We start from the raw sequence: 14321 nt of genomic DNA, 5'->3' as shown, positions 1-14321 counted from the left end.
AAACTTAGGGATAAGGTTGCAGGATATAAGGTCAACCTACAAAAACCAATTATATTTCTATATACTGACAACATATGTAATCAACATTAAAAATACACCACCATTGCCCTGGCTGATTTGGCTCAGCAGTGGAGCATCGGCCTGTGGACCACTGAATCCCATGTTTGATTCCAGCCAAGGGGACATACCTTGGTTGCAATTTGTCCCCAGCCCTGGTCGGAGTTGTGCAGGAGTCAACCAGTTGATGTGTCTCTCTCATGTCGATGTTTCTCTCTCTCTGTCTCCCTCTCTCTCTACTTGAAGATAAATAGAAAAATATACTCGGGTGAGGATAAAAAAACAACATACAACACCATTTACAGCTCCTCCCCAAATTAAATACTTAGGTGTAAATCTAACAAAACATGTATAGGACTTATATATGAAAACTACAAAACTGAAGAAAATCAAAGAAGATATAAATAAATGGAAACACATACTGTGCTCATGGAAGGCTCAACATAGTAAAGATATAAATCCTCCCTTAATTATATACAGGCAAACTTCATTTTATTGCACTTCCTTTTATTGCATTCTGCATTTTCATCAACATTGAGGCAAGACCCTCCACCAGCAAAAGGATAACAGCTTGCCGAAGGCTTACGTGATAGCTGCCATTTTTTAGCAATAAAGTGTTTTTAAATTAAGGTATGTACATATTTTTAGGTATAATGCTATTAAATTTAATTAACTATAGTATAACGTAGATAGAATTTTCATATGCACTGGGAAACCAAAAGGTTTCTGTGACTTTGTTGTGGTATTCACTTTATTGCTGTGGTCTGGAACTAAACCAGCAGTCTCTCTGAGGTATGCATCTACAGGCTCAATGTAATTCCTATTGCATCCCAACAAGATGTTTTGGTAGATAGAGGTAAGATTATCCTGATATGGAAAGGCATGTTACTAGAATAGCTAAAATAATTTTTAAAGTGAGGAAGGTAGGACAAATCAGTCTACCCGATTTCAGGATTTATTATAGAGCTACAGTGATAAGACCAGGTGGTGTTGACAGAAAGGTATACACGTGGATGGATGGAAAGGAATAGAGAACAAAAAACTAGTTTTCTAAATAATAAATTTTAATTTTTAAAAACTAGTGAGAATGAACAAGAAAAAAAATGTATCAGGAATCTGATATAGTAAATATTGATAAAAAGATTTATAAAAGATGGACTTTTGTGGGTAAATAGAAGATCTGGATGGAGTAGACACTTTTCCAGAAAATGAAAATTACCAAATCAAAAGAAATATAAAACCTGATGAACAGACCAATTTTACATGATGTGATACTTATCATTCTGTTTATCTTTTATATCTATTGTAAATCCAGGTTTTATTTTTTCAGCTTTTCTATTTGAAATCCTCAAGATAAAAAGTTTAAAAACATACATAAAACACATGTGCACCTACCAAAATGGCTAAAATTAAAAACTGACAATACCAGGTGCTGATGGGGATGTGGAATGACTGAGACTCGAATACATTGCTGGTGGAGGGAAAGTAAATTGTAAGAATCACACTGGAAAACTGGCACCGTTTTCTAAAGCTGATCCAGCCATTTCATTCCTGTGTGCTCGGCTGAATTGAAGACATATGTTCAGTAGCCCAATTTATACTAACCCCAAACTATAAACCCACCTGTCCTCCATAGTAGAATGGATAATAAACTGGTATATTTACACAGCACAATACTTTCGGGATAGGAGACAGATTCCAATTGGTGTATAAAACGGAGAAAAAACAAAGTCAAAAAGTGCATGTGGGTTAGGGGATGGAATAGAGCCCAATTTCCCCAAATGGTGGCACATACAAGAGAGGAACAAAGTGTGCCTCTAGAAAGCAGTTGGGACCCAGGCCACAGAAGACTGGAATGGCTGGCCTGGGTTCCTAACAAACAGTTGTCTGCATGATAATTACATTGTCATATCTTCTAGGTGACATAAAAATAGAAAAGAGGATGTTCTTTCTGGAAAATAAGCGGAGACATTGTAGGTCCTATGACCGGCGTGCCCTCCTTCCAGCTGTGCAGCAAGAGCAGGAGTTCTATGAACAGAAAATCAAAGAGATGGCAGAGGTAGGAAAAAGTGCCTGGAATGTGTTTCTGAGATTTGGTTTGCTATTAGTATAGAACTACCTTTAAAGATCTGCCTTTTTTTTTTTTTTCCCTAATCCTCACCACAGGATATTTTTTCATTTATCTTTAGATAGAGTGGTAGAGAGAAAGAAACATCGATGTGAGAGAAACACATAGATTGGTTGCCTCCTGCACAACCCAGACTAGGGCTAGGGACCAAACTGCAACTGAGGTACGTGCCCTTGACTGGAATCAAACCCAAGACTCTTTGGTCTGCGGGCCGATGCTCTAACCCCTGAGCCAAACTGTCCAGGGCAGTTTGCCTTTTCTTTTATATGATTGATTTGAATAAATTGTTATGCTTTTAAAAGGAAAACTGGGCCTGGCTGGTGTGGCTCAGTGGTTGAGCATTGACCAATGCACCAAGAGGTCACCAGTTCGATTCCCAGTCAGGGCATATGCCCAGGTTGTGGGCCAAATTCCCAGTGAGGGGTATGCAGGTGGCGGCCAATCCATGTTCTCTCTCACTGATGTTTTTATCTCTCCCTCTCTCTTTCTCTCTCTCTAAAATCAATACAGAAAAAAACATTTTTAATTAAAAGGAAACTGGGATTTGTAATGATACTCACTAAAGTTCACAGTTTCATAAATCAGATTAATGGTAGAGAATTTTAATTGGAATCTAGCACATATTTCTGTTTGACCTCCCTCAGCCTTTAATGGTGGAGAAAAACTAGAGAGAAATGCCATTGAATTCTTTAATTCTTCCAAATATACCATCAAGTGCCAGTCAACCAGAATATGTATATTAGTTGTTTAATATGTATTTTCTAGACCAGCAGCTCTGAAAGGCTGACCCATGAAACACTGGCTTCCCAAAAACGTTTTTTACTAATTTTTTTTTTTAGGAGAGGAAGGGGTGGGGGGGGGAAATAATGATGTGAGAGAGAAACATCAGTCAGTTGCCTTCCACATGTGCCCCAACTGGAGATTAAACCTACATCCCGGGCATGTGCCCTGACCAGGAATCAAACTCATGACCCTTTAGTCCATGGGACAATTATTCCAACCAACTGAGCCACATTGGCCAGAGCCCCAAGACTCTTTAGAGGTTGTGCAAAGTCAGATCTCTTATAATAATGAAAAGACGTTATTTGCCTTTTCACTGTGTTGAATTTATACTGACAGAACAAAAGCAATGGTGCCTTAGCATGAGTCAAACAAGAGACACCACATTGTACCAATAATCATTATTTTCTTCATTACCATGCACTCACATTTTTTCAAAAAGGCAGTGTCACCCTGGCCGGTGTGTCTCAGTGGTTAGAGCATCAGCTCGTGTACCTAAGGGTTGCAGGTTCAATTCCCAGTCAAGGGCACATACTTGAGTTGTAGGTTCATTCCTGTCCTGGTTGAGGTACATGCAGGAGGCAATCAATCAAAGTTTTTTTGTTTCTTTCTCTTCCTCTCTGTCTCTCTCTTTCTCTATCTCTGTCTCCCTTCCTCCCTCTGCCTCCTTCTGTCCCTCCCTTCCACTCTAAAAAAAAGTCAGTGGAGCCCTGGCCAGTTTGGCTCAGTGGTTGGAGCGTCAGCCCACGGACCAAAGAGTCAAGGGTTTGATTGTGGTCAAGGGCACATACCTCAGTTGCGATTCAATCCTCGGCCCTGGTTGGGGTTGTGCAGGAGCCAAGCAATCGATGTTTCTCTCACGTGCGCTCTCTCTCTCTCTCTCCCTCCTACTCTAAAAAGAACATTAGTGGAAAAAGATCCTTGTGTGAGGATCAAAAAAAGGGGAGTGGGGGACAGACAGCCCAGCCAGTGTGGCTTGGTGGTTGAGCGTCAACCCATGCACCAAGAGGTCACCGGTTTGATTCCTGGTCAAGGCATATGCCCAGGTTGTAGGCCAAATCCCCAGTGCGGGGCGTGCAGGAGGCCACCAAGCTATGTTCTCTCTCATTGATGTTTCAGTCTTCTTTCCCTTCCTCTCTCTCTAATAGCAATAAAGAAAAAAAAAATTTTTTTAAAAGGACAACTTCTCCAAATTTCTAATTTCTGCTTAAGATCCAGAATTTTCATTGGCCACAAATAATCACTTCATTCAGTTTTGAGAAAATGTCTGCCAAATACCTAATTTTGAATAATCAGTTTTTCTGTCAGTCATTTTTCACATAAAAATGTAGTCTGTTAAAAAAAAAAAAAAAAAGTGCCTAATTTAGCAGCTTGCAACTCAATGGCACAAGGGCTTTTCCTTGAGACAATCATCATAGTCAGGGTGCATCAGAAATACAGCATATTTTTTCCCATTTTGTCAGAGTATTGAAAAGATGATTTTGAGGGTCAAAATTTGATAAAAATAAATTTTAAACTGCTAAACCACATGACTAAAAAGATGTCTTAGTAACAGTTATTTTATGTCTATGGAAATAAATCTAAATGGATTGTGGAATCTACTAAATTTGTTTCTGCATGTCTGTTTTTTGTTGTTCCTCAGCATGAAGACTTTTTGCTTGCTCTGCAGATGAATGAAGAGCAGTATCAAAAGGTATTTTGAAAATTCACCTAATTCATTTATTCTGGTATTTTTCATGGGCTCTTTTCTCTTATCACATTTCCTGAGCATTTTGATGACACATTGGTTCCTATAATCTTCTGTTGATCTGAGTTTGTAACCACATTATGGTCAGGCACTTGAAACATTGTTGCTCTTAATAGCAGACAGAATGAGAATTGAAGGGATAGAAATGTTCTGGGCATCGCCTAGAAGCTCAGCTGGCATGGCTCAGTGGTTGAGTGTTGACCCATGTACCAAGAGGTTTGTGGTTCTATTCCTGGTCAGGGCATATGCCCAGGTTGTAGCCCCAATCCCCAATGGGGGGCATGCAGGAGGCAGCAGCCAGTTGATGTTCTCTCTCATTGATGTTTCTCTCTCCCTCCCTCTTGCTTCCTCTCTCTCTAAAAAATCAATAAAAAAGAAAAATTTAAAGATAGAAGAAATTTTAGAACTTAGAATTAGAAGGCAAAGATCTGTATAACCTCAGGGCCAGATGGGCCTTTCCTTACATGATAGGAATGTACTTGTGATTGCTGCTGTAGTTAGCTTCAGTGGCTCCTTGAAATAAAGTTTGGGTTGAGCCCTGGCCGGTTTGGCTCAGCAGTTGGAGCGTCAGCCCACAAACCAGTCACAGGTTCGATTCCAGTCAAGGGCATATACCTCAGTTGCAGTTCGTCTCCGGCCCTGGTTGGGGTCGTGTGGAAGGCAGTCAGTCGTCGATGTGTCTCTCTCACATTGATGTTTCTTTCTCTCTCTCTCTCCCTCCCTCCTACTCTATCTGAGATAAATGGAAAAATATCCTCAGGTGAGGATTAAAAAATAAAGTTTGGGTTGGGACATGATCTTCTCACACTCCTATCTTATAACAAGAGAAAAATCCAACTTTTTTTTTTTTTTAAATCCTCACTCAAGGACACCCTTGCATTTATCTTCAGATAGAGCGGGAGGGAGGAAGAGAGAGAGAGAAACATCGACATGAGAGAGAGACATTGAGTGGTTGCCACCCACACGACCCCAACCGGCCTCGGCAGGAACCGAACCCGGGACTCTGGTCCATGGGTTGATGCTCTAATCACTGAGCTAAACTGGCCAGGGTGAAAATCCAACTTTAAAAAAAAAATACATTCCCAATTTCTGGGATGATACATGGAGGAATCTCCAAGGTTTGTGTTTTTTATTTTTTCCTTTATTGATTTGAGAGAGAGAGGAAGGGAGAGGGAAAGAGAGAAAAACATCGACGAAAGCTATCAATTAGCCACCTGTGTGCCCCCCCACTGGGAAATGGGCCCACAACCTGGGCATGTGCCCGGACCAGGAATCGAACTACCTCTTGATGCATGGGTCAGCGTTCAACTGCTGAGCCACACTGGCTGGGCAGAAAATCCAACTTTCAAGGCTTTTTACTTAACATCTGTCACGCCTCTGACCCTGACTCTTATAATCATGTTAGCAATATAATCTGATAGCAGATAGCATAGTTCTGCTGGCAGCATGAAATTCATGAATATGATAACATTAAACAAAGGATGACACCAAAAAATACCAAAAAAAGTGAAAATCTCACTTTCTTCAACTCTATTAATATTTGTACTGGCGTCTTGAGCTATATTTATACCGCAGAAAACAGTTCATTGTTGTTTTGTGGCTTCTAGGGGTTGCTCTTTACCTCTGCATGCAGGTGGGGTGGGGGAATGTGAAAGCTGCTGGCCTCTACTTGAATGTGGGGACTTTCACGTGTGTTTGTGATGACCTGCAGGACGGCCAGCTGATTGAGTGTCGCTGCTGCTATGGGGAATTTCCATTCGAGGAGCTGACTCAATGTGCAGATGCTCACTTGTTCTGCAAAGAGTGTCTCATCAGATATGCCCAGGAGGCAGTCTTTGGATCTGGAAAGGTAAGAACTGTGGAATACACCCATCTGTGGGAAACATTCAGAATCTGAGGAGACCACATTTACAGACAAATGTAAATACCTCTTGGAAGTGCCTTTTCTGGAGTGAGGAAAAACTCTGCTAAGACGTACTAATGTGTGTGGTGATTCCTAGACAGTCCTTATATGTGTGATTATGTTGGTTCCAAACACAGCAGATTTCTTTTGAGGGAGTGGAGTTCTTCCATGCGCCCATCATCCCATGCTATGGGAGCACGTGTTTCTTCCCTCATCTTCCTGTCTGTAACAAAAATGAGGGATGAACTCAAACAGAGAGAATCTTGCAGCCTGTTTGAATGTATGGTAGGTCAAATTAGTAATTTTTAACTGATTTTTAAAGGATTTTATAGTTGTATTAAAATCAATAACTATTCTATACAAGATCATATTTCTCCTTCCAGAGTCAGTTTCTCATGACACTAGCATAACACAATGCAAAAAGGAGTTTTGTTTTCTCTTGATGAATACTTAAAAACCAAAATTGCTTTTCTTTTTTTTTTTATCCTCACCCAAGGACATTTTTGCATTTTATGTTCAGACAGAACACAGGAGGGAGAGAGGGAGGAAGAGAGAGAGAGAAACATCAATGTGAGAGAGACACATCAACTGGTTGCCACCCACATGACCACAACTGGGGCTGGAGACAAACTGCAACAAGGTACATGCCCTTAGTGGGAACTGAACCCAGGACACTGGTCCACTGGCCAACGCTCTAACCACTGAGCCAAACTGGCCAGGGCCCAAAATTGCTTTTCATAAACATCCAACCAATAATCAAATCACTCGACATCAATTATTATAAAGTCAATTGTGGTTTAGTCAAGGACTGAGTAACAATAATGAGAAGAGTGGTTGTGATTGGCAGAATTATGTCCCTCTTCCCTCCAAAGATGTCCTCCTTGTTATCCCCAGAACCTATGCATATGCTACCTTACATGGCAAAGGGAAGTTAAGGTTGCTAATCAGATTACCTTGAAATAGGGAGATTATCCTGGATTATCCAGGTGGGCCTAGTATCATGACAGTGGTCCTTAAAAATGGACAAGAGGAGCAGAATTGGTCAGAGTGCTGTGGTAAGTGGCTTTGATGATGAAGTCCAGAGCCCTCTGGTCCAGCTGTTCCAAAGACTGTCCTTTCTCCTGGAAGAGTTTTAGTCACCTGACTCCAGCTAAAGGGGGTAGGAACTAGAGGCTTTTTAAACAGTCCTCCAGTTTTTAGTTTATATTTCTGTCAGTTCCCTCTCCTCCTACCACGCACATCTGCCTTCCAAAATGTCTATACCTCCAGCCTTCCCAGGGGCTGTTAGGGAAACCAGCTTGCTGCTCAGTATCTCCTTTTCAGACACTGAGCTGTGACCTTCCCCTTCCAGTCTGCTAAGCCTTTCACCCTTCCTCATCCACTTCCATCATCGTGTATTGTGGTTTGGGCTGACAGAGGTCCTTTGGGGGAATCAAAAATGGATTTGTGTTTTTGTTTCATGGTTTCCTTGTTGTTTTGAGTGTGGCTTCCCAGAGAAGAGAGGACAGAGAGATCTTTATCATCTCAGAACCTGTGTTCTTAACCATGATTTATTTGCTTTAGATGCATTAAACCAGTGAGGCTTTTCATTTTTCTGAAACTTGGTTGAGTTTTTTTTTTTTCTTCTCTTTGCCTCCTGACCTTATCATCTTAGTCAGAGCTCAGCTGCATGGAAGGCAGCTGCACATGTTCATTCCCAACCAGCGAACTGGAGAAGGTGCTTCCCCAGACCATCCTGTATAAGTACTATGAGCGGAAAGCTGAAGAAGAGGTCGCTGCAGCCTACGCTGATGAGCTTGTCAGGTGAGTTCTCAGAGTCAGAGAGTGTCATCTATCAACTCATTCTCCATTAGGAAGGCTACTTGAGCACTTCTCTCAGGTGATGTAAATTCTGTAACAAAGCTGTATTTTCCAGGTTTTCTGGCATTTTTTGCTGAGCAATAAAATAATACTTTTATTAATGGAAAAATCTGCAGTTCGTATTTTTGCTACATCCTTTGCATTTCTTACTCATCTGTTTTATAGGTACAAACATTGGGCTGGAGGAAAGGTGACATTTGGGAGGAGTTCTCAGAAAGCTGTTTATTGAATGGTTTGCACTAAGGCAGGGCCCAGAATGGTATCTGCATTTCCTAGTGAGAGCTAGCACAAAAGAGAGCCTCAGTCCATATTTTAATGAAAAGTAAGGGAGAAAAGGACATGTGGCCATCCAGCTGAGAACTCCATTGTAGTATGAACAGTCACATGGAACCACATCAGGGTTTTACTATTCTGAGTAACATTCCTTCTGCCGTTTTGACTCTAGGTGCCCCTCCTGTAGCTTTCCTGCTCTATTGGACAGTGATGTGAAGAGGTTCAGTTGTCCCAATCCTCGCTGCCGAAAGGTAGGAAAGCAAATTTTTTTCTACATTTGTATTTGAATTATTGTGTTATGAGTTATCCTAATGGCACGAATATCTACTGATTATCTTTGTGCTGACCTATGAGAAGGGTTTGAGTGCTCTTTTTATTATGAAAGCAAATGAAGATCAGTACTTTGTGAATGGTGGTTACAGAGATGGGGGCCACTTGTGGAACTGCAATCACAAAGTTCTGGATCTCCGTTTTATGCCGTCTTCCTGTATTGTAATTTGAAATGTGAAGAGTTTTGTGTTTCTTCCACAGTGCCAGCATTATTCTTGGTTCTCCTTCACCATTCTGTTATGCTCAAATAGTTTCATACCCTTCCAATTTCAAAGTCCTAACCTCACTTCTTTTATTAAAGAACTAGGCATCATAGTGTCATCTGTTATGTCTGGTAGATTATTCACTCAGCTGTTCTCATAAGAACTGATTGTGTCAGGTGAGACCAAAGCTATTCATTCAGTCACCTCACTGTTGAAAATCTTTTTAACTAAACTCCTGTTCTGTATACTAAGAATGTCTTAAAATTTGTTGACTGTCAGAGTTGTTGTTTGTTTTTTTATCCTCACTCGAGGACGTTTTTCCATTTTTTGTTCAGATAGAGTGTGTGGGGGAGAGAGAGAGAGAGAGAGAGAGAGAAACATCGACGTGAAAGGGACACATTGAGCAGCTGCCACCCGTACGACCAACCAGGGCCAGGGACAAACTGCAACTGAGGTGCACGCCCCTAGTGGGAACCGAACCCACGTCTCCTTGGACCACAGGCCAACGCTCCAACCGCTGAGCCAAACCAGCCAGGGCAAGTTGTTTTTTTTAAAACTGATTTTTAGAAAGAGAGAAACATTGATTTGTTGTTCCACTTATTTATGCATTCATTGGTTGATTTTTTTTTTTTTTATTGATTTGAGAGAGAGAGAGACAGAGGCAGAGAGAAAGAGAAACATCGATTTATTGTTTCATTTATTTATGTATTCATTGGTTGCTTCTTTTTTTTTTTTTTTTTTGGTATGTGCCCCTAGCGGGAATCGAACCCAGGACTCTGGTCCACAGGCCGACGCTCCAACCACCGAGCCAAACCGGCCAGGGCAGGTTGCTTCTTATATGTGCCCTGACCAGAGATCAGACCCGCAACTTTGGCATATCAGGATGATGTACTAACCAACTGAGCTACCTGGCCAGGATCCTTGGTTGATTTTTGTATGCGTCCTGACCAGGGATTGAACTTGCAACCTTGGTGTATCAGGGCAACTCTCTGATCGGACAGGGCAAGCCACTTAGAGTTTTTAATGAATATTGGCATCCATTTAGACAAGTATCTAAAATAGCATGATCAGAATTTAATATTATATCTCTGCCTGAAATGAAAGTAGATATTGGAAAAGGAAGAAAGAAATTAAACCAGTGGACTAAAACTTTATTTCTTTTGTTTTCAACATTAACATTTCTGTGTAAAATATGGGAATATTCTTATAACTGATGTGTTCATTTAATAATTTGTCCTCCACCTTAGGCTGTTGCTACAACAATTGTTCCAAGAGTCCCTGGCATCTTGGAATTAAGAAAGTGGAGTGAGTAACTGACTGTCCTGAGATACACAGAGCAAGGAAGCAGTAGCCAAGGGAAGGAAAGGGTGGGAAGGAAGTGAAAGTGAAGATGTTGGAATGTTCTGGGTCCAAGGAGCAGTAGTATCCTGGACACTGACTGGTTCTGAGAGTGTGAAGGAAAATATTCATGAGGTAGGTGAGGCTAGAGCGATACGGCCTCAACACCATTCTGAGGTGGAGGGACAAGGGGAGTGAAATATCAGGGAAATCTGTTCTGCTATTGAGTGAAACAAGTAAGAGATGTGTATCGGCACCACCTCATCTGGAGTCTCTGTGAATTGCTAAGATGGAGCTGGGAACTACATTTTCTGGTATGATTCTAAACTGGACCATTATAAGTAGGCATGAGGGCACACACATAATTCTGAAATAGCATGCCATGAATGTCAAGAACATTCAACATGGGATGTCAGTGGAAGCGTCCCAGAGATCCTAAGATCCTAGGCAAAACCTGCAAATATTCTGCTTCCTGTCTGTGGGAGACATATACTTGGAGGTGACCATGTAGCTTCTTTTGGCCAATGAAATGTGAGTGTTGGTGAAATAGTCAGAATAGGCAGCCTCAGAGCCTTCTTCCCTAACTATAACACTGATTCATCGGTACATGGACCAGTTCCCTCTGTGAGAAATCTAGAAACCAGTTAAGAGGCTCTTACACTCCAAACAGTGTAAAGCCAGCTGCAGTGAAGCCTGTAGGAAATTGATGGAATGAACTCACCAGAGCCCTCCCACCGGCTCAGTTGGGAGGAAACTCACAACTCCTACCTTCTCCCTGGGGAGTGAATGAGAAGACTGGAACATATATCTAACTTTCAGACTTTTGTCCTGAATCCATCTTTCCTAAATCCAGCTTTCCTGATAGGAAATGGCACCAGGTTGGGGACCACTGAGAACAAAGGCAATGGTTTGAACTAGCATGCACTCACTCTCCATTGCCATTCCTCTCTGCTTGGTGCGAGAGAAAACCCCCAACTCCTGGCTTCTCCCTAAAGAGGGAAAGTGTTGGAGTGTGTGTCCAGCATTTCAGCTATTGGAGGACTGTGCAAGGGGCTGGTTTCTGTACTACCTGGCTTGGACCACTGACGGGCCTCTGAGAACAAAAAAGCCTCCAGAAAACCTGAAGTACTGTGAAAGACACCAGAGGAAGCAAGAGATTACAAACTCCTGAAAAAGAAAACAGCAAAACCTTGCTAACAGAATTACACACATAAGTCCAAAAGAAGATTCATCCACAGAAAAGGTTTTAGAGGCTTCCAGAATCTATAACCAGGCTGATTGGTGAAGATCTTGCATTGACAACGCCAGTCTGTAAATACTAGGAGAAGTGACTTTTTTCGTATGTATGATTCCAACACAAAGTAACCAAACATAAGAAGAAACTTGGTCCAACAAAAGAACAAAATAGCCCAGCCTATGTGGCTCAGTGGTTAAGTGTCGACCCATGCATCAAGAGATACCCTGTTCAATTTCCTGTCAGGGCACATGCCCAGGTTGTGGGCCACATCTCCAGTGAGGGGCATGCAGGAGGCGGCCAATTGATGTTCTCTCTCATTGATGTTTCTATCTCTCTCTCCCTTCCTCTAGCTCTAAAAATCAATAAGGAAAAAAAAACAATTTAAAAAATAAATAAATCTCTAAAAACTGACCCTAAAGAAATGGAGATATGTGAATTACATGACAAAGAATTCAAAATAATCATATGAAGATGCTCAGTGAGCTCAGGAAAATAGTATGTGAGATGATGACGATAAGAATGTAAGAACATCAACAAAGAGAAAATATTTTTAAAAGAACCAAACAAAATTTGGAGCTGAATAATACAATAAATGATTAAAAATTTCATGAGTAGAGTTTAACAGAAGACTTGATTGAGCAGAAGAAAGAATCAGCAAACTCAGACAGGTCATTTGAAATTATCTAATCAAAGAAGCAAAAAGCAAAAAAGGATGAAGAGTAAGGAAAGTTTAAGGGACGTATGGGACAACATCAAGCAGACCAATATATGCATTTTGAGAATCTCAGAAGGAGAGAGAGAAAAAGAAGTAGAAAGCTTATTTCAAAATGTAATAGACAAAACTTCCAAAGTCTGGGGAAGGAAGTGGACATGTAGGTTCAAGAAGCCAGGTGCATGCCAGTTAGGATGGACTGAGACACTTTATGATCAAGTTGTCAAAAGTAAAAACAGAATTTTTAAAACAGCAAAAGCAACTTGTCATATGCAATGGAACTCCCATAAGAATCTCAGTGAATTTTTTAGCAGAAACCTTGCAGGACAGAAGAGAATAACGATATATTCAAAGTGCTGAAAGAACAAAAGAAAAAAACTGCCAATCAAGAATACTGTATCCAGCATAACTTTTCTTCATTCCCAGGTAAACAAAAACTGAGAGTTTATCACCACTAGACCTGTCTTACAAGAAATGCCTAAGGGACTCCTTCAAGTTGAAAGGATGCTGAATAGCAACACAAAAGCACATAAAGGTATAAACCTCATTGGTAAAAGTAAATATATAGACAAACACGGAATATTGTCATATGTGTATATATAATTGGGGTGTTTTATTTATTTATTTATTTATTTATTTATTTATTTATTTATTTTTTAATCCTCATCCGAGGACATTTTTCCATATTTTGTTCAGATAGAGTGGGAGGAGGAGGAGAGAGAGAGAGAAACATTGATGTGAAAGGGACACATCGAGTGGTTGCCACCTGCACAACCCAACCAGGGTTGGGGACAAACTGCAACCGAGGTACGTGCCCCTAGCGGGAACCGAACCCAGGTCTCACTGGACCGCAGGCTGATGCTTTAACCGTTGAGCCAAACTGGCCAGGGCTATAATTGGTTTTAACTTGTATAAAATTTAAAAGACAAAAGTATTTAACTATAAAATATATTAATGGATATAAAATATTTAAAAATGTAATTTGTGCCCTGGCTGGTTTGGCTCAGCAGTTAGGGTGTTGGCCTGCGGACCAGTGAGTTGCATGTTTGATTCCGGTCAAGGGCATGTACTTGGGTTTCAGTTAGTCCCAGGCCCTGATTGAGGTTGTGCAGGAGGCAACCAGTTGATGTGTCCCTCTCGTGTCAATGTTTCTCTCTCCCTCTCCCTCTCCCTCACCCTTGCCCTCTTCCTTTCTCTGACTCCCATTCAATCTGAACAAAAATATCCTCAGGTGAGGATTAAAAAAATTAAAAAATGTAATTTGTGCCCTGGCCGGTTTGGCTAAGCAGTTAGAGCGTTGGCCCACAGATCAAAGAGTCTCAGGTTCGATTCTGGTCAAGGGCACATATCTACCTCAGTTGCGGTTCAGACCCTGGCCCTGGTCCAGATTGTACGGGAGGCAACCAATCTATATGTCTTTCTCACATCAATATTTCTTTCTCTCTCTATCTCCCCCTCACACATAAATGGAAAAAGATCCTCAGGTGAGGATTTTAAAAAAATAAACGTAATTTCTGCCCGGCCAGTGTGGCTCAGTGGATTGAGCACCGTCCCCTGAACTGAGAGGTCCCAGTTCGATTCTCTGTCAGGACACATGCCTGGGTTGCAGGTTTGATCCCCTGTAGGGGGCATGCAGGAGGCAGCTGATTGATGTCTCTCTCACACATCGACGTTTCTATCTCTCTCTCTCCCTTCCTCTCTCTCTCAAAAAATAAACATTTAAAAAATAAGTAAAAAATAAAAATGTAATTTG

The 14321-nt window shown here is 41.2% G+C and overlaps 1 protein-coding gene across 1 annotated transcript in view; it reads left to right on the top strand.

Moving 5' to 3' along the window:
* Positions 1-14321, top strand: part of RNF216 (ring finger protein 216) — a 129016-nt gene that overhangs the window by 34852 nt on the left and 79843 nt on the right. Inside the window, exons 10-14 of the mRNA XM_036281962.1 lie at positions 1977-2116; positions 4608-4658; positions 6424-6561; positions 8270-8418; positions 8921-8999. Coding sequence (XP_036137855.1) covers positions 1977-2116; positions 4608-4658; positions 6424-6561; positions 8270-8418; positions 8921-8999 — 557 coding nt within the window. The remainder of the gene's footprint in view (positions 1-1976; positions 2117-4607; positions 4659-6423; positions 6562-8269; positions 8419-8920; positions 9000-14321) is intronic.

This window comes from Molossus molossus, unplaced genomic scaffold, assembly GCF_014108415.1.
Source record: "Molossus molossus isolate mMolMol1 unplaced genomic scaffold, mMolMol1.p scaffold_m16_p_4, whole genome shotgun sequence".
In the NCBI taxonomy this organism is placed as follows: Eukaryota; Metazoa; Chordata; class Mammalia; order Chiroptera; family Molossidae; genus Molossus; species Molossus molossus.
The sequence above is the reverse complement of the archived record's forward strand: the minus strand, read 5'-3'. Positions and strand labels throughout refer to the sequence as shown.